We start from the raw sequence: 26,615 nt of genomic DNA, 5'->3' as shown, positions 1-26,615 counted from the left end.
TGTCACCTTTGACACACGTGTCATAGGTTCGCAATCATTGCTGTAGACTAATGTACACTGCCAAGCCTTGTCTTTCCATAGGACTATATCTTTCTTCATAATTGGGACCAGAAACCTAGGGGCACCTTCCTCTCATCTTGCTTTTGCCATAAGCCCCACCCAAAGCCCTTTGGATAAACAGAAACATTTAATTTACAAGGGTTGGTTGAATTCATACCCCCATCCCTAATTTTTGTGTTTGTTTGCTGCCACCTTTGCACTAGTAAAGGCATTAGTGTGCTCTTGTCACCAATCCCACATTGTTCATTTCTTTACTAATCTGTATAAGGGAGGTAAGAGCTGAGCTAGATGGGGGAATAAAAGGCCTTCAATATCCAAGCAATTCCAAAAATGTTTGCAATTGTTTTGCTGTTTCTGGCATAGAATAATTTTGAATATCTTATCCAGCACAGCAGTGGGAATAACTTATGTCTTACTATACCAGACAACCCCCCAATGACAGAGGACCTGGACTCTTGCACCTTGTGCAATTTATGGCCCATGTCTGTCTTTCTGGGTGCTCCAGTAGACCAGTGTTTGGAAAACTATGGCTCGCAAGCCACACGCGGCTCTTTGGCCCCTTGAGTGTGGCTCTTCCACAAAATACTGACTTCTGCGCATGGGCCACGAAGTTTCAATCGCACTGTATTTGCGTGCCCACATGTGGTATTTTGTGGAAGAGCCACACTCAAGGGGCCAAAGAGCTGCATGTGGCTTGTGAGCCGCAGTTTGCCGACCACTGCAGTAGACACTCTGCCCTCTTATGTAAAATGGTACGATCATTACCAGTTAGTGTAATGTAAGCAATACCATGATGCAATGCCACCTCTTCCCCACCATTCCATACAGATATATCTTTCACTATTAAACCATGACAAATGGTGGGGCTATGCAGATAGCCTGGTGGCAGAACCTAAAACATCCAGTGTTCTCTGTTCCATCTGAAGGTGAACTGATCTTGACTTTGCATGTCCATAGAAATACTGAGTAAGGCATTAGCCAGGTCTAATACAAAATGATAGGTTCTTACGGATTTGCTTACTTCATTTAATAATTGGGTGATATTAGAACTGCAGCATGGATTGGAGGAACTACTTTATTAAGCTCCCAGTAGTCCAATGTCATTCTCCATGATCCATTTGACTTACAGATTGGCCAGACAGGGCTGTCTGTGAAAAGGACTATGGGTGGGACAAATTACGTCTGATCTGTTTAGCTCTTTAACTGAATCAGTGATCTCGGCATGTGCCCCAGGTAAGCGATGCTGTCTTTCTGATACTACCCGCCAACATTGTGAGAACCCTTCAGTAGCAGCTGCCTGTGCCATGTGAGTTTCCCTTTCCAAATGTAGGTCATCTTCCAAATGGCAATTCCTAGAGGCCAGTACTAGCGTCTCTTCCAAGGAGAACCTCCGAGAACACAAGAGAGGCCAGGCCACAGCAGCCACTGTTGCTTTTATACCTTTTTTGTCTTTATCTACCTTAAGCCTCTTCCATTATCTGCTACTCCAGCAGGCATCTTTGGAACATCTTACGATGCTCCTCACACACCTGTCCCCAAGCCTCCAATGTTGTGCCAACTGGCACAAAGCATCGTACTTGGCCATCCTGGGATTTCCCCTGGCTCAGTCCATTTTCCCCCTATTTTGACTATGGCTTACGTGGGTTCTTCAGAATCCTGCTTGCTCACAGCACTGGTTCTTGGGGAAAGTCCCAAAAGTCTAAATTCAGGATCGATTTTGAAGAACTGACACCCAGACTAATTTAAATTTATAAGAGCTTTAATAGGAGAAACTTATATACATGGGCAAAGCAGGAGTTCCCAGTGGTGGCAGGCCAGGAAGACTCTATACCCCTCCTAGGACAGAGTTCCTTTTTAAAGGGGTTTAATAACAGGGGTTAATGGCAAAACCAAATGGCAGGTTGTTACGTAAACCTCTTGAGAGGACAATGTTACGAGCAAAGTTAAAAGGTAACATCAGGCAGTTATTACACTCTCTGTGTTCACTAACTTCCAGAGGACATGACATTTGTCCTGGTGTGACATTCTGATTTTTTGAGTAGTTTGCCAAATGAAAGTTTACAGAGGGTTACACAGCCACAAAGAGTTCAAAAGTCACAGCTAGCTTAACATCTCCCTAACACCTTCGCCACTGGAACTATATAGCATCCCTACAGTGAGTTTCCCACAGTAAGCAATTGTCAGAGTGTCCTATAAAAACTCACATGGAACATGACAGGTCTACTATGTGAGTTTGATTAGTTCCCAGTTCTCTTATAACATGGCCTTCATGCCGTATACCCTTCTGTAAATCCGCATTAAACATTATAATTTATTTTAGAGTCACAAAATCAGGATTTTAGGATGGACTAGGATCTTTGAAATTACAATAAATTTTAAGCATCTTCATTTTTTTTTGTGTGTGAGAAAGTTGGTATGTATAGAAGTCACATTGTCCTTTTTTTAAAAATGTCACACAATTATTTATTGGTAGAGCCAAGACTAGATAAAGTTTCTGGCCTTTAATTACTTTGGTAAATTAGACATAAATCGACCATTTTAGAGGGTCAAATAATGAGAAATGCTGTCTTTAGATTCTTAGCAGTGGTGTACTAAGGGCATGGTATGGGGCTTTCTGCCCCGGCTGAATGGTCCTCAAAAGAACTTAAACTAATAAGTAATATTTTCCATGAAGAATATTTTATCACTGACACTGTTTTAAATTGTGGGCATGTTATTGTTTTTATCTAGAGACAAAGCATCCCAATGTGGATGACTCCAATGCCCTGTAATTGGGATGCCACAGGTGAATAATAAACCAGTCATGTCTGTTTAAGTTCCAATATAATAGAGCAGCCCACAACTACTGCTAATTATGAGATTTAGGCCAGAAGGACTGTGAAGATGAGAAGTAAATGGGGTTTGAGCATGTACCCTGCCTCTGTTCACTAATGATTTTCTTTCCCCAGAGACATCCAAGTTTAGTTTTTGCCTTATGACTTATTAGAATATCCATACCTAAGACTGAGAGAGTAAATATTTGTTTATTTACAAGCTCATCATCTTACATGTCTTAACACTATGCCCAATGTGTCCTGGGAGTAGAATAGTTAAAAATCTTTTTCTTGTCTTTTTTTTTTTTTAACTTGACTTCTATTGATTTATTTAGTGTTTGTTATTTGGGATATAAAAACAGAACTGATCAAGTGAAATGATTCAGTTGGGCAGAATACTCACTATTCTAGTAAACCAACTGCATTCTGAAGTTTACAGAGTTTCAACTTCCGAACCAATGGAAATGAGAGTCTAGTAAGAGGAAATAGAGAAAGCTGATTGGCAGGTTCAGGCTGATCAGGATAAATAAAAGGCAGCAGAACATCTGGGAAGATCAATCTGTTCATTTAGAGCCAACACCTCTGTGCTTCTCAAGCAGTGTGTTTTCACCATGAGTGGCTGCCCATTCTTAAGAAATGACTTTGAGTAAGTATTTATCTCTATTCTAAATATGGTTGGGCTCTTAAAAATGTTAAGTATGAACACTTTATTTTCTGAATTTCAAGAACATTGAAAACTGTCACCCTTATTCCCTTGTTAATATGCTTTCAAAAATAGCAATAAGAGAATTTTAATGACTCATATTATTAGTTATTGTGCTTTCTCGAGATCTGTTTATTTCTCATCCCATATTTAATCTGCAGATATGATTTCAGAAAACTATCTTTAGAAGGCAATGAAGAAGACAAATCACAAGCTGGTGTAAATAAAGCCAGCAAAGGAGGACTTATCTATGGGAATTATCTGCATGTAAGTGGCCGAGTATCTTACAGTGTTTAGTTTCCATTGTTGGGCATATATTTGTCTAGTTGTTTTTTTTTTCTCTCACTCATCAAATAGTTTTCTGGACCTAATGATATCCATTTCCATATAAATTTATGCTTTCTCAACTTTATTAGAACAATTCAAGAGACTCATATGAAAATCCAGCAGAGAACCCAAAATCTGGGCGAAAGAGTATAAATGGTCAGATTAGTGCAGGTAATTGGCAGGCATTGTACAACTTGTATAGATAAGACAACTTCACTAAATCCTAGCCTAGGTAATTACAAATGATTCCAGAAAAATTTCTCTTTTAAATCCCCTTTTAAAAAATAGAAATGTTAAAGGCCCTTGCATTGGAGATTATTCCGAGGTATGTTTCAGCTTGTTTGCCTTCTATGTTGTTTAAGAAGTGAAATAGTTAGAGTTCTGGGTGCCTGCATCTATGGGTTTCTAAGGATAAGCTGATCAAGCATGTTAAAATCTTATTCAAACAGGCTCTTTAGGGAAATAGAATAATGGAAGACACACAGTCAGCTAAGCAACTTGACAAGCTTTTATCATACTCATTTTAAGAGATACAAAGAACAATGACTTCTCAGTGAGTGTGAGAGCATTTGTTATCATGGAATCCTACCAAATATAATATTCTTCAGAAAAAGTAAAAACCATAAATTCAACATACTGTTTATTTAAAATAAGACTCATTAATTTTTTAAAAGTACATAGAATAGATCCTGAGAATTTGAGAATTTGGGGATTTTTTCAGTATTGTATTCTACTTTGTATAAAAGTTGATAAAAAAAAAACTTTTGCAATTTCAAAATCAGTCACTTTTTTAGTTTTATTGAGCTGTGATTGTTATATAACATTGTGCAAGAATTGTTATATAACATTGTGCACAACCTGTTGATTTGATACCTTTATATATTTCTGTATGATTACTGGTGTAACATTTAGCTAACATGCTATTATGTCATACTAGAGGCCCGGTGCATGAAATTCATGCACAGGGCAGGGGTGTGTGTCCCTCAGCCCAGCCTGCACCCTCTTCAATCTGGGATCCCTCTCACAATCCAGGACTGCTGGCTCCCAACTGCTTGCCTGCCTGCCTGCCTGATTGCTCCCAACTGCCCTTTTCTGCTGGCCTGGTCACCCCTAACTGCCCTCCTCTGCAGGCCTCCCCCCCCAAAACTGCCTCCCCTGCAGGCCATCTTGTGGTGGCCATCTTGTGTTCACATGGGGGTGGCCATCTTTGACCACATGGGGCGGCCATCTTGTGTGTTGGGGTTATGGTCAATTTGCATATTACCTCTTATTAGATGGACTAGAGGCCTAGTTCATGAACATTCATGCACTAGAGGGGGGTCCCTCAACCCAGCCTGCCCCCTCTCACAGTCCGGGAGCCCTCAGGGCTGGAGCTGACCCAGTGATCAGGAGAAGGCAATGCCCTCATCACACCTCTGCTGCTGCCACTGCTGGCAGCGCGAGCCTCAGCCAGCCCTGGTTGTCTGAGCCTCGGGAAGCCCTGGCTGTCTGAGCTTCGGGTGGCCCTGGGCGGCTTGGGGGCTGAGAGGAATGGGGGACTCTGGAGGCAGGTGTGAGGCAAGGCCAGGCCCATCTGGGGGCGGGCCTGGCCTTGCCGTATGCCTGCTGCCCCAGCAGGCAGAGGGGACTCGGAGCTGCCATCTTGTGGCTGTGGGGGCCGTCATCTTTGAGGGCAGGACAGTCAATTAGCATATTCCCTCCTTATTGGCTGTGGGCACTGCCATCTTTGCCATGGTGTGAGGATCAATTAACATATTCCCTCTTTATTAGATAGGATCATTGTCATTTTTTGGTGTGTGGTAAGAACATTTAAGATCTACTCTTTTAGTACCTTTCATATATATAATACGGTGTTATTAATGTGATCACTGTGTTATACATTAGATCCCCATAACTCATTTATCTTATAGCTGGAAGTTTGTATAAAATCAGGTGTTTATTTATTTATTTTTTTGTTTAAAGTTGGAAAAAATTTTGAATGCACAGGAGCTTCAAAGTGAACTAAAAGGAAATAAAATCCATGATGAACACCTTTTCATCATAACTCATCAAGGTAAGTTGTACAAAAGTTTGGACAATAACTATTCCACAGGTATTTCCCATCAATAATGAGGAGAGCAACAATTCTTTTAACTGTAAAATGGTTAAAGATCAAGGAATCACATTTGTTAGAAATGCTCAACAATATTTTACTGTCAGATCAGTTCTCATAGGACTTCCTGGGATTTGTACGTCTTCTTTATGTTACTTCCCTGCTAGTTGGATCAGGTTGAACTTTGAGCTTTGTCCTATGTCCAAGGAAACATTTATCTTGGAATTGAAAAATAATTTTTAAGTAAGATCTTACTATGTTTTCAACTTGGAAGTTAAAAAAAAATTCTTTCAAGAAATAGAGCACTCAAATTTATTGTGACTTCACATACTCCCATATAAATCTGGTACTTAATAAAAATGTAAATTTTGTTGAAAATGTGTGTTTATCCTTATCAGACTTAAAACCTCTGGGCAGTGTTTTATATCCTTTTTTAATGTTTCAGGGATACTGTTCCTTAATTAAATATTTGTTGTCTTTTTCTGCTTTTGAAATGAGCCCCCAGTTACAAAATGTCAAACTGCATTGACCCAGTACAGAGATGCTCACAGTAAGGACAGATAGCAGCAGCAGGTGGCAAGAGGTGGGAAGTGATTGAAGCTGTGGCTACAAACCTTCACAGGAAGCTAAAACTATCTGACAGGTTGTGCCCTGATTTTAGCACAGGTTAGACTAGTCACTACCTTGGTGGGTAGCCTCAGTATATTTGGGTTCAGATTTTACACTTCCTTCCATTTAAGAGGCACTGATTTGAACTGATGGCACTGGACCAGTCTAGATGTATTGAGAGACTTCAGCAGCTCTTCACTTCAGTGATTGCATTTGTTTGGCATATCCTGGCTGATACTTAGCTTAGTCAAGATCCAAATGCCATTAGTGAGCATCAGAGATTGACACAGCATGTCCTGTCCTCCCTTTCACAATTCTCTTTACAATAGTTGTTTTACAACTTGCTGGCAACAGTGTCAGCAATTAAATGGCATTCCTTAATCTGAAACTGAAGTTCATTTTTATTGGGAGTATCCTTTCATGTTTCAAGAAAGACCTGGAGCTCTCTTTTGCCATCTTCTATAGAAAGACGTTGCGTGGGATGAGGCAGCTTAACAAGGAGACATCAATATTGTTTTGCACAGTCACCTGCAGGTCACTCAGAGGCTCTGTATTCATGACTGGGCCCGTTACTGAGAGGCAGGGAGACATCAATGCTCTGGTCTGGCATCATTGGTGTCCGGATGGCCAGAGGAGAGCTGGGGACAACACCAAAGCTGTTCTCGTTAAACTAGATTGCCGTCTCATGTGCTGTAGAGCTCTGTTGGTGAAGCTCATTTCCCAATAGATGTGTCCTTGGTGATGTGTACATGTTTCAGAAATCTCCAAGCCAAGTTTAGCCTCTAGTTCAGGCAGCCAAACAGCCTTAGGAGTCAGCAGTTGCCATGCCAATCCCAGCCAAACAGCCTTAGGAGCCAGCAGGCGCCATGCTAATCCCTGTAGAGCAGGGGTGGGCAAACTCTTTGACTCGAGGGCCACAATGGGTTCTTAAACTGGACCGGAGGGCCGGAACAAAAGCATGGATGGAGTGTTTGTGTGAACTAATATAAATTCAAAGTAAACATCATTACATAAAAGGGTATGGTCTTTTTTTTTAGTTTTATTCATTTCAAATGGGCCGGAACCGGCCCGCGGGCCGTAGTTTGCCCACGGCTGCTGTAGAGAGTTCAAATACAGTAAAACCTTGATATAACGAAATAATTCCAGCAAGGGGTAGTCCGTTAAAGCTGAAAGTCTGTTTTATAATGAAGTGGTTTTCTGAATGTTAAAAATTTGACAAATTAGTTAGCTTACCTGTTTTTACTTATGTAGACACTAGAGGCCTGGTGCATGAAATTCATGCATGGGTGGGGTCCCTAGGCCTGGCCAGTGATCAGGGCTTATAGGGGCCATCTCACCCAGTCCCAATCGGGGCTGGCCTGATTGGCTGTGGGAACTCACTGACCACCAGAGGGCAGCTCCTGTGTTGAGCGTCTGCCCCCTGGCGGTCATGTGTGTCATAGTGACTGGTCAACTGGTCATTCTGGTTGTTCGGTTGTAATGACCATATATATATATATATATATATATATATATATATATATATATATATATTTGTGGAATTAAAATTAATTATATATGAAAAGTTTAATTTCAAAGAAAAGTTTTCTCTATGTGTTACTGTAATTTGAAATGTATACTGAATAGATCTAGTAAATGTGTATGCACAGACTGGGGAGTGGCTGAGCACATGTGGGAACATCTGCCGCAGATGTTAAATTGCTGCAGAAAATCACATCAGGTGATAACATAACCAATCATCATGCCTGACGGGGTGTGATCATGTGTTAGTCATTCAGTGAACATTATTTATAAGCGGTGACTCTTGGATTTCAATATGTAGACTATAGTTTTAGATATGCAATATTTATTTATGTCTGCAAAATTACTACAGGTTTTTTCCCCAAAATATGGCCTATTCACTAAAATTTGTTAAAAATAACAATGGATTAATAACAAAAAAAAAAACCTGTTAATTTAACTATAAGCAAATCTTGGCTAAAAGCATTTAAAAAATAACAGAGTAGTAATTTTTTCATATGACATACAGGCTGAAAATTTTGTCTGTTAAATCTGAAGTCCAGTCTGTTAAATTGAGGTCTGCAAAATTGAGGATTTACTATAGATCATTGAGACCACTTGCTGATCATAGCAGGAGTAGGTGAAGGTGCAAAGGTTGCAGGCACTGATGATGGAATAAAGGATTGTCCCACTAGACTCTCCAATCCTCTTCCCAAGAGACCCACTGCTCCCACCTGCATGGAGAATATCTGTGGCACATTGACTGGGAGATAGAGTTCAAGGTTTATACGATGCCCCAGAAGAACACCTTGAGAGGGAATAACTGGAGGCGGGTCCAGGTTAGTGGCTGTAGTGGTAAAACATGAGCAGTAGTTTTTCATGTAGGAGTCCATGACTTTGAGAGTTTAGAAAGTCTCTGAACTCTGAAATTGAGTGCAAAACTTTGTGAATGTGTCTTAAAGAGTCTGTGACCCCAAAGTATTAAGATTTACTCTAAAATTGTTGGTGTCCTAATACTGTCCTCTGATTGTCCAGGACCCAATGACCCAAGCTAGTCATTGGTCCATTTCTAGACATATTTTCTTTGCTTACCAATTCTTTGTGTGTCTTTCCACAAATGGTTGTTTGCTTCATTGACTGGCTAAAATGATTCACTCCTTTGAGTAAAAAGTAAAAACAGAAACTAATTTACGTAATTTGTATTGGTGGCTTATCCAAAGACAAGCTCAATAGGGGGGAAATCATGGCAGGATAGCACAAATTTGGAATCAGAAAATTGTTTAGAATCCCATCTCTACTGTTATAAATTGGGAAAGCTTGGCCAGGTCCCTTAACCAGTAACTCTTTCCATTTCCCCATGTGTAAAATGGAGAAAGTTGTTGTATTTTATCAATCATAGAGTTCTTGTGAAGATGAAATGAGGTAATGCACATTGAGCACTTAGCCCAAGGTATAGCACATTATAAACATACAGCAAATGGTAGCTATCGTTATCTGAAGAGGGAGCCTTTCCTTTCCTCCTTCAGTTACAAAACATTATCAGTGAATCATGGGGCAAACCACAGAAAGCTAAACCTAAAATGAGAAAAATTTAACACCAAATAAATTTTGTGGTTACATAAACTGATCAAGGAAATATCTGCTTTGCACCTTGTCCAACTATGAAAATTAAATTCCAATAGTATCCTGAAATGTGATTTAAAATATAATTTGATTCCCCTAATTAGTGCAGAAACATAGCCTGCAGCCATACGATAGCACCAGGCAGAATGCACTAGAGATCTCTAAGATTATTGGTTTTCTATGCTCAGCTAATAACTCCATTGGTTATTAAATTCATTTATTCATGAAATAATCACCTGGGTTTATCTTATGCCAACACTGTGCTAGATACTAAGGGAACTAGATGAATAAGAGAAAGTTTTAGATTTAGACTGTTCATAAACTTGTCATCCTCACAGTTTTCTAAGCCCCTGGAAACTAATGTCTTGTCATATTCATCAGATTAGTAAATACTGATATTTCAGTTTATAGGTGAAGTTGAGTGTCACTTTTGCTTCTCTGCATACCTCCATCTTCCAAGGGGACTGTAGAATTAGATCATGTGCTATATCCTAAAAAGACTTAAAAAGACTTTGTTGAGAGAAATCAGTATAATAATATTAACAACCACAAAGCATATTGATAATATGCATAGCATATTAAAACAGTCAATAAATTGAGGCTATTATACATTTATCACTAATATTTTGTTGTAGCATAAAATAAGGCTATATGGGTATTTCTTGATTTTTAAATTATATTTTTATTTCTTCCAATGTGTTAACCATGTCTTTTATATAATTATGGTCAAAGAGGCTCCCAAAACTTTCCAACTGACAATGTGTTTTTTTCATTGCAGCTTATGAACTCTGGTTTAAGCAAATCCTCTGGGAATTAGATTCTGTTTGTGAGATCTTTCAGAATGGCCATGTGAGTTGTTATATCATAATATTGGTTCCAGGCTATTTTTGGAGAATGTAAAAAATATTACTAATGAGGAAAAATTTAACACCAAATGGTGGTTATTACTTACTGAAAAAAAATTTTCCCCCCAGTGGACAAGAGCTTAGTCATATTTTCCCAATGCCATTGCTACCCTAGAGCTTCACATTTCATTCAAGTTCCTTTCAAATTTCAGTTCCAAGCCCCTTACAGTATTTAGAACTCACTTATTATTAATTTTTCTTGCCACTGAGAATAGTTGTTTTAGCTGATGGTAGAATAGCTGGCAATCTACCTTTAATGAATAAGTACCTGAGTTGTATTTCTAATGAATATTTGCTGTGGGAAGATAGGAACAATAATGAAGAAAGTAAACAGGAAAAGGTAAAAAAAAAAATAGTAGCAGGAGAAAGAAACAAAGAAAAGAGTGCTAACAGTGGAACCGCCGGTGACGGCAGAGCCTGAACTGTGTTCTCCTGCCTCCCGCCCTGCTCCCTGCTCCCACCAGCCTCCCAGACACAGGGCATAGCCTTAAGCACTCAGAAGGGGCCGGGGAAAGAGAGCAGTCAGACACAAACAAACCTCTTCTATATGTGCTTGCAATTTCCTTTTATGCCATTGTCAACTTTGTCCCTCAGTAAAGAGCAGATTTATTCTGGTGTTGCTTCATCCTCACCCAGAAGTTGCCATGCTTACCTTTATTCCTTGAAGCAAACATAGAAACTTGCTTTAAAATGAGTGGATGTTGATCTCCAGAATTTACTTCTAACTTGCCTTCATGTAATTTTCTATTTTAAAAAATTGATTTCAGAGAGGGAGAGGGAGAGAAAGAAACATCAATAATAAGAGAGAATCATTGATCGGCTGCCTCCTGCATGCCCCACACTGGGGATCAAACCCGCAACCTAGGCATGTGCCCTGACCTGGAATCCAACTGAGACCTCCTGGTTCATAGGTGGATGCTCAACCACTGAGCCATGCTGGCTGGGCTGTGATTTTCTATTTTTAAAGAAAGATATGTGATTCTGATTTTGCAGACATTCCTTGCAAACAATTCAGTTACCATTAGTTCACTATCCACAGAATTATACTTCCAATGTTCCTTTCTGAAGTAAAGATAAAGTTCATAGGAATGTACTATTGTTTGTAGTCTATTTTGTAATTTCTAAACATCAGAATTGATTTCTCAGTGTCTCATTTCTTAATTACCAGGTCAGGGATGAAAGGAATATGCTTAAGATTGTTACGCGAATGCATCGAGTGGTGGTGATCCTTAAACTACTGGTAGAGCAGTTTTCTATCCTGGAAACGATGACAGCCTTGGATTTCAATGACTTCAGGTGTGCACCTGTGGCTATGTGATAACTCGGTGGGGTTCACCTTCTCACTCTGGTGGGGTAAAGGAGGGCTTGTGTGTTGTGTGAGATGAGGAGCCTGTCTTACACTGTCACTATCAGCACTTGGGAGTCTTAATCACAACGAATTTGAGAAGTTATTAAAAACATTTCATCACTCGTTTTTACATACAAACATAATATGATTAATTAATTTCAACTCATCGTTGTACCCCGTTTTTATCCAAAAATAATTTTAGACCACTTATCAAAATGGCTAAAGTGGCTGATATAATGCATATAACAAATTTTGTAAAAACTAAAAGCTAAAAATAAAAGAGAAACAGGAGTGATAAAGAACAATGTCAGAAAAAACATCAGAATAAGTCATGGATTGAATTATAAATTTTCTACATTTCCAGGCAGCCAAAGCTATATATATATACATACATATATACATATATATGTATGTATATATGTATATATATATATACACACACACATGTATATCCATATGCATGCATATATGTATACATATATATGTATGCATATACAACATATATACATATATGTTCAGAAAAAAGCTTTCATCATACCAAATTTAAAAGTAGATTTTCCTAGAACATAAGGTGCATTTGATAATGTAATATATAGTCCAACATGTTTGACATTCAAAGAAATGTAGCAAAATTCCTTTGTGGTGGATTAAAAAATTGAAGTCTTAGTACCAATTGATGAAAGACACTTACAAAAATGTAAGATGTTGTATAGCTGTGTAGGGTAGGAGTAATAACATTTTGATTGCCTTTTATTTTGTCCTAGGCAACATCCCCTGTATTTTACTTAGAGTATGTCATTGGTGCTCATAATAATAATAGGTAGTGACATCAATGATAGAATATAAGTTTTAGACAATGGACTACTACTCAACTGTAAATAAAAGGAAATTTTACCCATTGTGACATCATGGATGGACCCGGAGAGCATTATACTAAGTGAAATAAGCCACTCAGAGAAAGACAAATACCATATGATTTCACTCACATGTAGAATCTAATGAACAAAACAAGCTAACAAACAAAATAGAAACAGACTCATAGATACAGAGAATAGACTGACAGCTGTCAGAGGGAGCAAGTAGGGGGGCTGGGTGAAAAAGTTAAATGGATTAAGAAAAATAAAAGCCTCATAGACACACACACAGTATAAGTTTTAGGAGGGATTGAATAATATTTATAAATTACAGTCTTTTAGCACTATTGAAAAAATATATTGTTCAATGCCCACCTGTTTTCATTTTAAGAAGACATTTAGTATACACACATACACGTATATGTGTATATGTATTTCTGTGTGTATACATACATATGACACTTTACAAACTATACAAACATTTCAACTTTAAATTGGTTGACAGATACCAACAATGATGTTTAGGTAGCTCATTTTCCTTATTTCAGTAATGTCCGAACCTTAGGTCCAATTCTAGGCAGCTGTGTTTGTGTTCTTGATGATATCTAAGAGAGTAAAACTGTGATTTACAATGTCAACACATTTCTCTGTTTCTTCTCTCCCTCATTTATTCTCAGAGAGTACTTATCTCCAGCATCAGGCTTCCAGAGTTTACAGTTCCGACTATTAGAAAACAAGTTGGGTATTTTTCAGAGTTTAAGAGTCCCTTACAACAGGAGACATTATCGTGATAACTTCAAAGGAGAAGAAAATGAATTGCTACTGAAGTCGGAGCAGGAAAAAACACTTTTGCAACTAGTGGAGGTACATGCTCAAATGCTATTTCTAAGATCTACATACATCTTTTTAATTTAGCTTCTGCTAGATAAGAATTGTACAACTAATATCAAAGTTTGGTCACGTTAATTGTAAATAAAAACATAAACAATTTATAAAATGCTTAAATGTATAAATTTAACTAATTAAAGTATTTAAATATTAAGAACTTTCTTGAGAATTTTAGAAACATTATATATAATAAAAAAATTGTGCACTGGCTTGGGGGGGAGGGGGTCCCTCAGCCCAGCTTGCCCCCTCTCACAGTCCAGGAGCCCTCAGAGGATGTCCTACTGATGGCTTAGGCCCACTCCCCATGGGCTGCAGACTGACCTCCCTCTGCTGGAGGCACCCAGGCTGATCAGGGGAAGGCATCACCCCCATCACCCCACTGCTGCTGCCACTGCCGGCCGCTGCAGCTGCCAAGGTGTTTTCATCAACATGGACTCCAGTCCCTTCACCACGAAAAAATAACAACTTTCTTTAGGCATTTTCAAGATGTCTCTTTCATAGGATATGACATTTCTTTCTTTTTCTTTTTTCTTTTTTTTTATCCTCACGTGAGGATATTTTCCCATTGATATTTAGAGAGCATGGAAGAGAGAGGGAAAGACTGAGTGAAACATCAATGTGAGAGGCTCACTTCAATTGGTTGCCTCCTGCATGAGCCCTGACCTGGGCCCCGGCCAGGGAGTAGCCTGCAACCTAGGTACATGCCCTTGATCAGAATCAAACCTGGGCCCCCTGTGGGTTTGTGTCCACTCTGCTCCAGCCCCAACAGCCCAGCGCCACGACCGTTAGGCTGGGGCTGGGGGCCGGCCCCCCTGAGGGTTGTTCTCTCTGGTCTGGGGCCAGGCACAGGCCACCCTGTCTGTTGTTCTCTCAGGCTCCAGGGTGGCACCAGGCCCCTCCTCCTGAGCTGGTCATGACCATTATAGCGTCCTGGCCTAATTTGCATATTACCTTTATATATATACATATATACATATGTAGAGAGAGAGAGAGAGAGAGAGAGAGAGAGAGAGGGGGGAGAGAGAGAGAGAACAGCTTATAAAGATAGGAATAGAAAGAATCAGAAAGCTAATTTCAAACCCAAATGAGAACTCACAGGGATGTATGAATTAGGTTTTATTTCTGATTAAAAAGTCTGTGGAATATTAAAATAATTGATTAGTAAGTGTATTTCCAAGTTGCTAATTATACCATGCTCCTGCATTTAGAAGAGATCATATATTATACATGTTTTAATTCCTTCAGATCTTAATAATAAAGTACTTTGAGAATAAACTAGACACTTCATTAAAACAATATTTATATATGTTCATAGATTTATAGAAAAAAATTGGGATTTTTGTAATATTTATTTTTAAATATATATGTGTACATATATATATTATTGATTTCAGAGAAGAATGGAAGGGAAAGAGAGAGAGAGATACAAACATCAATGATGAGAGAGAATCATTGATTGGCTGCTTCCTGCACGCCCCCTACTGGGAATGGAGCCCGCAACCCTGACATGTGCCATGATGGGGAATCGAAACATAACCTCCAGATTCATAGGTTGATGCTCAACCACTGAGCCGCTCCAGCCAGTCATAGTTCTTAATAAATAAAGATTAAACAGCAGTAATATGATTTTATTAAAAAGTAAGAAATGGAATAGAATAGATTTCTATTTTTAAGTGAAGAAATTGAAGGGAAAGAAAATGTTTACACACAAAAAGTACCTTATTATATCTGTTTCTCAAAACCATGAAAATATTCTGTTTCAGGTTCATAAATATTAGTTTAATGTATCTCACCTATTTAAAATTTACAATATATTAACTTAAAAATAATGTTTACTTAAGGCATGGCTGGAAAGAACACCAGGTTTAGAGAAACATGGATTTAACTTCTGGGAAAAGTTGGAAAAAAATATTGTTAAAGGCCTGGAAGAAGAATTCAGTATGATTCAGGTATTTATGATGCCTTAAGTAAATGTAAGTTTACTACAGAAAAAAGTATTGCAAATTTTATTTTAATAATTCTCCACTTACCTCTTAAACTTACATTTTTTCTTATTTTTCTTTCACAAAAGCATATACTTAGAATATGTTACATGATGGATTTAATTTTATTTAGATACAATAAAAATTAAATTAAAAATTTCATTATAAGCAAGAGTTTCTTTGATAAATAGATGAGGCTAATATACCTTTTTTATTTCTATTGAACGTTTCAAGATTATGACTAATTCTAGACAAAAGTAGGCTCACAAAGGCCCAGTTCTTCCTATTGGTTCTCAGACAATGTCAAGTTTCTCACTTAAGAAAATATTGTTGATTTCTTGATTCCACATTTCCTTCAAATTACAGGCCTTTCTTCCTTTTTTCATGACTAAACTTGAGGGAGTTGTCTAATTCTATGTCTTGAGAGGCTTTATCAGTAGTGCTTAATGTCTTGAAGTCACACTGCATGTGTTCAAGTTCCACCTGCACTTCTTAATTGTGTGACATTGAACGTCTTTGACTTAACTTCTCTTTGCTTCACTTTCATCATTGATACAATAGAAAATAAGAGTATCTACCTCATAGGATTATTATGAGCATTAAATTAGGTTAATAGTTGTAAAGTGTTTTTAGAACAGTAGTTAGTATAATTATTCCTTCATTTCTCATCCAATCTTCAACTCAATCCAGTCTGTCTTCTTGTCCCATCATTCACAAATAACCTCCATGTACATAAATCCAATGGCCATTTTTTATCTTCACTTATCTTGAGCTAACAGTGACGTTCAGTACGAATGGTTATTTAACTCTTTTTTGAACATTCCCCCCACCCTCTTGGATTTGGTACACAATATTTTAACTTCGTCTAAATGTCTGATTTCTCTGCCTCCATTACTGGCTCATTAGACAAGTAAATGGTGGGATTTCCCAACTCATTGGCTTATAGCCTTTGTGTCCTTTGTCTATATTATTTCACTACATTAACTCATTTATACCCACTGCTTCTATAGCTACTTATACACCAGTGATTCTCAAACAAATACCTCTCGTGTAGATATCCTCTTAAATTTCAGATCATATACTTAACACCTTAATTTATATTTCCTCCTGGTCCTCTCAAACATACACTGATTAAAAGAAAAAAAAATTCCCTTTCATCCACTCCTGTCTTCTCCAAGTTTTTCTCCTAGTGTGTCAAGTCAGACTGGTACTATTGGTCCTTGGTAACTCCCTCTTCCTCAACTGACTTCATCAAGCTATCACCAAATGCTATTGGTTTCACCTTTTAAATAGTTCTCAAGTATCTCTCTTTGATCTACCACCACCCATCAAGTGCAGACTGTCATTGTTTTTCACTTAGACTAAAGTCATATTCTCTCCACTATTTGACAAGGCTTACAATATGGCTCCATTCCAATTTATTGTCCACATTGCAATTTGAGTAATCTTTTCAAAATGCAAATCTAGTCACATTTGACTTCTGCATAAAACACTTTGATGTTTTCCCATTGCTTTCAGCATAACAATAAAAATCCTTAATATAATCTTCAAGGCATTTTTTGATCTTCTGGGCCATACTGAATTTCCTTTAGGCTGAATTTAGTTCTTTGAGTTTACCACCAGTCTTTTTATGTTATTTTCTGGGTTTGGAGTATTCTTCCCCAGGTAACTCCTTTTCATTCTTTGCTCTTGGCTCAAGGAAAACTTCTTCAGGAAGGCCTTTTCTGACCCCCTTACAACTATGCTATCATGGCACTATACTGCTTCTGTATACCACTATGGCATGGGACACTCCTGAGTGTTCAACATTTAATGTTCAGGTGATTATTTGTTCTACATCTTATTCCCACCACATAATATGTTGCATAAGGTCATGGGACTCAATTTTTGCTCACTATTTTGTTTATCACCTGTGCATGACATTTACTAAAAAAAGGAATATGTAATTGGCAATAGTGTGCATACAACTTTTTAACAGTTTGATTCTTCTGAGGACTTGAAGATAATTGGGTTAACTAATTTTTGCTTCAGCTTAATTAATTGGCTTATAGATAGAGCATGTGCTGTAGGCAGAAAAATAAGAATTTTCTTAAGCAAATCAATTTATATGAAAAGAATAAAAATAAAAGTGTGAAATATATCTAAGAAATTATATTTATAAGGTATAATACTGAATATAGAATTTCAGTAGCATTAATAGTTTTCCCGACTAGGAATCATTAATTTTCCTGAGTGTAATAACCTTACTGTGATAAATAATTTTTGTCAACTATTTGAACATATTGACCACTTGTATCCAGTTATACCCACCTGAGCCCAGGAGTCATGATCTTTATTAAGATAATGTTTAAGATTGATAAATCAGTTAAATTGAACTTAAAGGATAGAACCAGTGACTATGAGGAAGACCCCTTCTCGGAAGCCATAATTTCCAAGTTGTAATATTAGATGAAATGGTAAATATCCCAAGTACACCTTTTCTGCACCTGGCAAGTCTACTTCTCTAGGCAATGTTTTCTGAAATTAGAATCTATTCTCTGTTGTGGGAATATTAATGAAGAATTTTCTCCAAAGGCTAAAAACGAATCAGAGGAAAAGGAGGAACAAATGGCTGAATTTCACAAACAAAAAGAGGTGTTACTCTTATTATTTGATGAGAAACGCCATGAGCATCTTCTTAGTAAAGGTAGGTAATTTTATTCTTAAGGATTGTTTCTTGGCACTGTACTATTATGGCATCCAGTGATGGCTAACCTATGACACGCATGTCAGAGATGACACGTGAAATCATTTTTTTGGTTGATTTTTCTTTGTTAAGTGGCATTAAAATATATAAAATAAATATCAAAAATATAAGTCTTTGTTTTACTATGGTTGCAAATATCAAAAAATTTCTATATGTGACACGGCACCAGAGTTAAGTTAGGGTTTTTCAAAATGCTGACACGCCGAGCTCAAAAGGTTCGCCATCACTGATGGCATCAAAGATCAAATTCCACTTGGGGAAATAAAATGAAAATTGATATTCTACTCTTAGAAATAAACATTGGTTAGTGTTATCTATGAGAACATTATATTAACAGTTTTACATGACCATTTTATCTCAAACACATTGGTAGAAACTGTCATGATATGACAAATATGAGGGATACCAAGGGACATGGAAAATGGCTTCTCAAGTAGTTCAGAGCCATATATATATATATGTAGATATTCCCAAAAATGTATACAAATTTTGAATAATTATAAAGTCAGTGTTATTAGAGCATACAGGTCATTTTCAAAATTTAAAAGAATCCACAGAAATGAATCATTTTCTGTCAATGCCTGTTTTCAAATTGATGACCATTCTGGCCCAAGCACTGCTGATAACTCGAAGCAATGGAATCCCAAACATCAAAAATCATTTTGTTTGGTATTTGTGTGCCCTCAATTTGTCAACTGTTGCTGGTACTGTACTGTAAACTTTATCTTTTATGTATCGCCATTAAAAAAATACCTAGTGGAACATTAGGATAAATTTTTTTGTGTGCAAAGCTTAGTCTGGTTTCACCCATTAGTTCAAATAATTTAAAATTGAAAAGGGGTGAAAATTAAATGTTATCAGCTATTAAAATTTTTTGAACGTCCTATATATACTAGTATTTCAGTCTGCCTTTTAAAATGCAATATTAAAACAATGTTTTATGTGATATTTTCCAAATTTCAAGCTAAGGGATAAAATTTTAAATTAAAACTTACATTGCTTTCTAAAAACATATAACAATTATTTAAGGTGATGGTGCCAAATTAATATGACTACCCTAAATGACCTATTAAATTAAAACTTGCTATGTATTTTGCAGGTGAAAGACGACTCTCATACAGAGCACTTCAGGGGGCCTTGATGATATATTTTTACAGGTAAAAGCAAATTAGAAGAGAAACAGAAGTTAAAATTGAGGATTGGCTATAGATAATGTATCAAATATAAAGCTTATACATTTCAATCATAGTTCTATTAAGTTATTTTGTTTTATGGAAAGCTTAGAAAATAATTAATTGTGAGAGTTTCATGAAGTTTTCTTTCCTTTAAATAGTAAAAGCTTAACTTTTTCTCTGTAGTTGGTTAAAAAAATACCCTCTCAAATTAATAAAAAATTCTTTTTATAATTTTATAATGTGACTAGAGGCCTGGGGCAGGAAATTCGTACATTTGAGGGGCAGGTCCCTCAGCCCGGCCAGTGCCCTCTTGCAGTCCTGGAGCCATTGGGGGATGTTCAACTGCTGGCTTAGGCCCACTGCCCGTGGGGAGCAGGCCTAAGCCAGGAGTCGGACATCCTTAGTGCTACTGCAGAGGCAGGAGAGGCTCCCGCCACTACTGTTGTGCCCACCAGCAGTGAGCTCAGCTTCTGGCTGAGTGGCACTTCCCCTGTGGGAGCACACTGACCACCAGGGGACAGCTCCTGCATTGAGTGTCTGCTTTCTGGTGGTCAGTACATGTCATAGTGTCTGGTCAACCTGCCATTTGGTCAATTTGCATATTAGCCTGTTATTATATAGGATATTAAATGTCCAAAAAGACCACAGTACAATCTGCCTGAAAAATTTAGTCATGAAAAGTGTTCCATCATTAAACAATGTTGTAGAATTATTCCTGTTTTATAAAAAAAAATTGTAAAGTGGAAACACCTTGTAAACTGTTGTTCTGCTTATTCAACAATTTCAAGTAAAATTAACTTCACTGTTTAATACATTTGAAGTGTTCTTTAAATGTCCACATACTCCTGCATATGTATGAAGGCCTCATCTTCATGTTTCATGAATTAAATGAGTCAGAACAATAGATAGCACACTAGCAAAAATGCCTATGTTTACTGGATATATTATTTACTTGTATTTATTTAAATTGTAATCCTCTCCAATCTCTCTTCAGAATAACAACATAAACAAAATCTTTTGACTCTTTTCCTAAACTCTTACTAAATGTATGCCACTCAAGTTTATGTATATTAAGCAAAAAATATATTGAGTTGCCCTAACTGGTTTGGCTCAGTGGATAGAGCATCGGCCTGCGGACTCAAGGGTCCCAGTTCAATTCCGGCCAAGGGCATGTACCTTGGTTGCAGGCACATCCCCAGTAGGGGGTGTGCAGGAGGCAGCTGATTGATGTTTCTCTCTCATCAATGTTTCTAACTCCCTCTCCCTCTCCCTTCCTGTCTGTAAAAAATCAATAAAATATATTAAAAAATATATATATATATTGAGTTAGTTGAAGGATTGGATGAAGAGAATATATACATTACATATTATATATACATATATATGTGTATATACATATGCAGTATTTATTTTGTTTTTTAATATCTTTGTCTGGAAAAAGTTTTTACTCTATTAGCTGGTAAATCTGAGATAGGGTGTCTGACTGCCTTTTAATGAGATTCGATATTAGGTGTGACTCTGGCTGGTATATATATATATATATATTGCATGGAATATTCTAGACTCTTTAAACAAATGCTGTAAATTGAGGGGTAGTATCCCCATTTTTGAGATGAAGAAATAAGACTGATTGGGTAATCCAGAGATGATGGCACAATTCCTAAGAGCAAAGTTGATATCTGTTTCCAGGGCCAACAGATGATAAAAGCCATGCACTTCCTAACACACTGGATTTGCTTGAATATATTCCTTTGTTTTATTTCTCCTTTAGGGAAGAACCTCGATTCCAGGTCGCTTTCCAGTTGCTGACTTCTCTTATGGAAATAGACACACTCATGACCAAATGGAGATGTAAGTCCTCCCCCTTCCCCCCTTCCCCCAGTTCCACCCCTATAACTCTTCTCCCCTGATCTGGTTCCTTTACTCCTTTTCTCCTGTCTGCCCTCTTTCTTCTTTTTTTAAAAAAATATATTTTATTGATTTTTTACAGAGAGGAGGGGAGAGGGATAGTTAGAAACATCGATGAGAGAGAAACATTGATCAGCTGCCTCTTGCACGCCCCCTACTGGGGATGTGCCCGCAACCAAGGTACATGCCCTTGACTGGAATCGAACCTGGGACCCTTGAGTCCGCAGGCCGACGCTCTATCCGCTGAGCCAAACCAGTCAGGGTTGCCCTCTTTCTTGCTCTCTCTTTTCTTCCATCTTTTGTGTGAGTTTCTTTTCTTTTTTTCTTTTTTTTTAATCAGCTTGACAATTATCCTCCCCGAGGGTCTATTCATCCAATGCACAAATGGCACAGTACCTAGAGCCCACAGTAACGTTGGGAGCCCATTAAGATATTTTATTTGCCCTGGGAATACCAGGTGCTGTAGGCTTTAAAAAAAGATATTTTATTTGATAATCAGAAGGAAAAAATAAACTTTAGGTCCACGGAAAATTTTTAAGTATATAATAGTAATTTATTTATTTTTATGGCAACACAATTCAAAAATATAAGAAACCCAGAGAAGCAAAATAGCCAGAGCTCATTAAAATTAAACTATGGCCCCACTCGCTCCTATGCTGCTTATAGGCTAAATGTAAATATGGAAGGAGTCAAATGGGGTGCTGAACCAAGTGGGGTGCCAGGCAACCTGCTGGCCTCATGTGGCTCTCACAGGTGAACCTTCCATATGGCTAAGTGATAAGGGGTGAGCCTTTTCCCAGAAGCAATAATCATTATCAACTCCTGGTTTTAGAAAAATATTCATGAAGTTAATTTGTGTGTTTGCCTAGATAACCACGTGTGCCTGGTGCACAGAATGCTGGGCACCAAAGCTGGCACTGGTGGGTCTTCAGGCTACCAGTACCTGCGCTCAACAGTAAGGTAAGATGGGGGAAACGCACCTTTTTATCTTGGTGGAAATCACCAAGGTTTTGTTTCTCCATGTATATGTGGCATTATCTAGGAAAAGTCATTTATGCTTGCTCTTGTCTGCGGACAACACATTTGTAGTGAGATTAAGACATTCCTATTAGAACTTTTGGAGATCATTGTATAAATTCTTAGTTCTGGAAGTTTATTATTTTCATCTTGTGATGAACAGGGTCATGGTACCAATGCCTGTGAGGGCATGAAAGAGTCAATACAGGTAGAAAATGTCAACTCATTCTGGCTCCAGTTTGGACTAGATTAAAATAGTTATCATTAAGTTCACTAATGTACTCTTGGTGAGATGAGTGATCCAGCTAAAAATACAGTTTCTTATTTCCTGATAGGACTCTATATTATACCATGAAAACTACTTCTATCTACTCCAGGGAGTGCCCTTTTCAAATTTTTACAAGAAAAGGGTCAATGTTTACTGAGCATTTAACATGGTAGAGATATTTCTAGGATATTTGTGTTCTTATTTTATTTAATATTCACAGCCTTATAGGTAGAAGGATACATAGATGCATCCGAAAACTGAGAAACTTACAAGCCCTTTGAGAAAAGATAATCGGATCAAGAACATGTTAGATAGTCCCCTTTAGTCTCCAAAATTCCTTATAGTGTATTGCTTCCATTCCTAATTGTACCACCAGGTTGGCTAAGTTATAAAATGCACAGGTTCAATTTTTCATCATTTTTATACTTCCACTTTCCCTGGGAAGAAACTCTAGGTTGAATGATTTAGAAAATTCATTGGTATAAATTTTCACAACCATTATATATTTTTTCTCTTTCCCGGAATAAGTTCTGTAAATATCTAAGAAAAAATGACTGTGCAAAATGAGCACACACATCGGTGGTGGGAATAATTAATGCTAATTAACAGCATCTAGTGTGTCATTATCTCATCAAATCTTCACAAAGGCCTGGCCAGAGGCAAGGATTGCAGTTTTTATTTTAGAGAGTTAGAAACCAAGACACTGAGGTTTAGACAACTCGTCCAAGGTTGTAGGAGTTGCAAGTGACAGAACAGAATTTGAACCCAAATTTGACTGCAAAAGCAAATGCTCTTCCACTGTAAAACGGCAGCAGTTAAAATAGTTACTAACAAACGCAAAAGCAATATTTAGTGTCAAGAATACTCTGTTGGACACATTATAAATCTAAGATGGCATTTCGGTTTATAAATTCATTTATGTCAGTTAGTTGGCAGCTACTTTTCAGGTGGGAAATATTTTCTAATGAATGACTAAAAACTCTGGATGCTTTAATTTTATTATTTTGCATACTGTTCTTTAAAAGTTCGACATGAGACAATAATAAGGCTAGGTTTTAATTTGAACCAGCCTGGTCGGATCAATAATATGGTCTGTATGGGCATGAACTTTGGATACAAAATAAAAAATGGGGCAATCTTAATACTAATAGCACTTAATATAATATAATATATAATATGTAATATTAAATATAATATTGAATGCTAGTTATTCATGGCAAAATATTGTTTGCAAAATAAAATTAAAATTTTAAAATATTTCATTTCAACAAATCTAAAACATCTGTCTATGTTTTTCCAGTGATAGGTACAAGGTATTTGTAGATTTATTTAATCTTTCAACATTTCTGATTCCCCGGCACTGGATACCGAAGATGAACCCAATTACTCGTAAATTTCTTTACACGACTGAATATTGTGACAGCTCTTACTTCAGCAGTGAAGAATCAGATTAAAATTATCTGCAAAGTCTATGAAGAGGACTGATTTCTGTGGGGTTTTTCCTATGCATTTTCATGAATGCACAGACTTCTAAGATAATATATGTATATATGTAGTAAAGCACTGTGGTGCTCTGATTCAACCCTGGAAAGAATTTTATTTCATTTATTTGAATGTTTAAGATGTTTAATATAAGACTAAGCATTTCTGTGATGATACAAAACACTAAGAAATGAATTCAGTGACACTGTTACATTGTACATATGGTCTTTTCCTATTAAAAATGTATTTGTTCTCTGACGCTCACCTTAATGTAACCATTTAATCATTAGCTCATTGTTCCATATTTTATAAGCTTGTAAACTTCAGCTATTTAATATTTAATGGAATAAAATGTGTCATTCTATATAAACTTATTCAATAAAAATTTTTGAGTAATAAAAATTATTCTTTCTGTAATATAGTAGTTTGAAAACATTGCTTGTATTTATTAGGACACTTGGCGAGCAACAGGAATCTATGTGAAGCTTGTCCAAAGGGCATTCACTGGACAGTCACTCCACTAGCATAAAGAACTAGAGGAGCTGGTGGAGCTCTAAGGCCACAGGGGTGGAGCCAGTTCCTCAAGTACTTTCTTCCTGGAACACTCTGAGGATCCTCTGTGTCTCATCTCTTCTCTGTAGGTGCTGGCTTTATTGTTCCCTGATGTAGACCCACTCCTCCTCCCACAGGTTGGGTCTCAATCCTAGCATCTCTCTACTCCCAGAAGGGCAAAGTCACTCTCCTCAGAGTGACTGTATCCAAAGTCACCCACGGCTGTGGTCTGGGAGGTACAGTCTACTCCAGTGCACAGCAGGTTTGAGGTAGGGATGAGAGTTCCCTCAAGTGAAGAATGCTCTTTCCAGGAGAAAGAAAGGGGAGGTAAACAGACTAAACAATGACCCAGTTCATTGCTAGTAACTATTAGACTAAGCGTTTGGATCAGACATGAGTTTTAGTCCTCTTTTTTTCTAGCTTGCTCTGGATATTTGCAACATTTCATTGAATTTTTCTATGAGGGGAGTACAAAATATTATCAAAGAAATCTAAAATGTCCAACTTTGACCTAGGGTAGCAAGTTCTTGTTGGAATTGAACTATTCTTTAGTCTCAATTACACATTTTTTTCTTATAAAAGATCATATTGCTTTTGCCTACAAGGGCATGTGTGTGTGTGCACACATGTACATAGCACCTGGTGGTAGTTAAGCTGGGGAAAAAAAAGAGATGAGTAACATGGTAGCTAAATCAGCAAATTCTGTCTCTGCCACTTATTAACTAACTACTTTGCTGCAAATACTAGGTTAAGCCCGTTTCCTATCTATTTTTAATGGAGATAAAATTCTCATAATTTGTGCTTTTTTTCATAAAGTAATGAATATATTAATTTTTATTAATATATTAATAGGTGTTCTGTCACCAAGATACCTTGGAATCTTGGAATCAATGCTATTTGTCAAGGTTTATTCCTTTAACAGGCTAAATACCTCAATTTAATTATTTTCATCTATATTTCTTGGTGTTACAAAGCTAAATAGTTTTTTTCCAAAGGATATATTAGTAATTCTTAATGTACATATCAACACAATTTGCAATGCCAGTTTCTACCCTTGTCTCCATTCAAACTTGCTTCTAGTGCTGACAATCCACATTAAATAATAACTCTTAAGTGGTCACAAAGTAATTGTAAAGTTATCCAATTTAGTATTCACTTTCAGGTCTTTGTGAAATCATATCCAGGGACATCTTGATCATTTTCATTATGAAGCCTAATTATTATGTGAAGACTTTTTTGCTTTTGTCTTAGCCTCCTTGGGTGAACTCCAAGTAGTCTGTGATGGCTGGAACACAGCTGCTGTCGATGTAGAAGAGCAGGGACTGAGCTGAGAAGGTAGAGAGGGACTTCTCCATGAGAGCTCATTTAAAAGAGTCAGCATGTTATCTTTGAAGCAACAGGGGAGTAACTTGCTAACATTCTCTTTAAGAAATGTAAATCCTGGGGACACACAGTAGATGGATTATAAGGACACCCATTAGAATCACCTGCAGGGCTGATTAAAACAAAGTGTTTCCCAAAGCCGCAGGTGTGTCTTCTGGTCTGGAGGCTCTACTTTGAGAACCACTAGTTTCAGGAACATGGGTTTATTGGGTTGACTGCTAAACGGTGGAGATGTAGATACTAAAGAACATGCATCTGGAAAGGAACAGTAGAAATGGAGAGGAGGCAGGTGACTAGGTGATCAGCTACTAAGGTATATCTGACTGATTAAATATCTAAGGTGTCCCTCAATTTTACTGATTGGGTGATTACATAATGTT

The 26,615-nt window shown here is 37.4% G+C and overlaps 1 protein-coding gene across 1 annotated transcript; it reads left to right on the top strand.

The window, feature by feature from the left end:
- Positions 1-3,252: 3,252 nt before the first annotated feature.
- Positions 3,253-24,702, top strand: TDO2 (tryptophan 2,3-dioxygenase). The gene is made up of 12 exons (XM_036314081.1): positions 3,253-3,519; positions 3,738-3,843; positions 5,866-5,956; positions 10,506-10,576; positions 11,801-11,928; positions 13,512-13,698; positions 15,564-15,671; positions 18,279-18,390; positions 19,550-19,607; positions 21,397-21,476; positions 22,403-22,493; positions 24,119-24,702. The coding sequence occupies exons 1-12, from the start codon at positions 3,485-3,487 to the stop codon at positions 24,270-24,272; spliced, it is 1,221 nt and encodes a 406-aa protein (XP_036169974.1). The 5' UTR covers positions 3,253-3,484; the 3' UTR covers positions 24,273-24,702.
- The last annotated feature ends 1,913 nt before the right edge of the window (positions 24,703-26,615 follow it).

The sequence above is a fragment of the Myotis myotis genome, unplaced genomic scaffold (genome assembly GCF_014108235.1).
Source record: "Myotis myotis isolate mMyoMyo1 unplaced genomic scaffold, mMyoMyo1.p scaffold_m19_p_6, whole genome shotgun sequence".
Taxonomy (NCBI): domain Eukaryota; kingdom Metazoa; phylum Chordata; class Mammalia; order Chiroptera; family Vespertilionidae; genus Myotis; species Myotis myotis.
The sequence above is the reverse complement of the archived record's forward strand: the minus strand, read 5'-3'. Positions and strand labels throughout refer to the sequence as shown.

What these genes read in the sequence shown, in the direction of transcription:
- TDO2 (XM_036314081.1), top strand. Translation starts at nt 3,485, where the DNA reads ATGAGTGGCTGCCCATTCTTAAGAAATGACTTTGA. An exon ending in AAGAATTCAGTATGATTCAG is followed by an intron (nt 15,672 to 18,278) that starts GTATTTATGATG and finishes TTTTCTCCAAAG; the next exon opens with GCTAAAAACGAATCAGAGGA. An exon ending in ACTCATGACCAAATGGAGAT is followed by an intron (nt 21,477 to 22,402) that starts GTAAGTCCTCCC and finishes GTGTTTGCCTAG; the next exon opens with ATAACCACGTGTGCCTGGTG.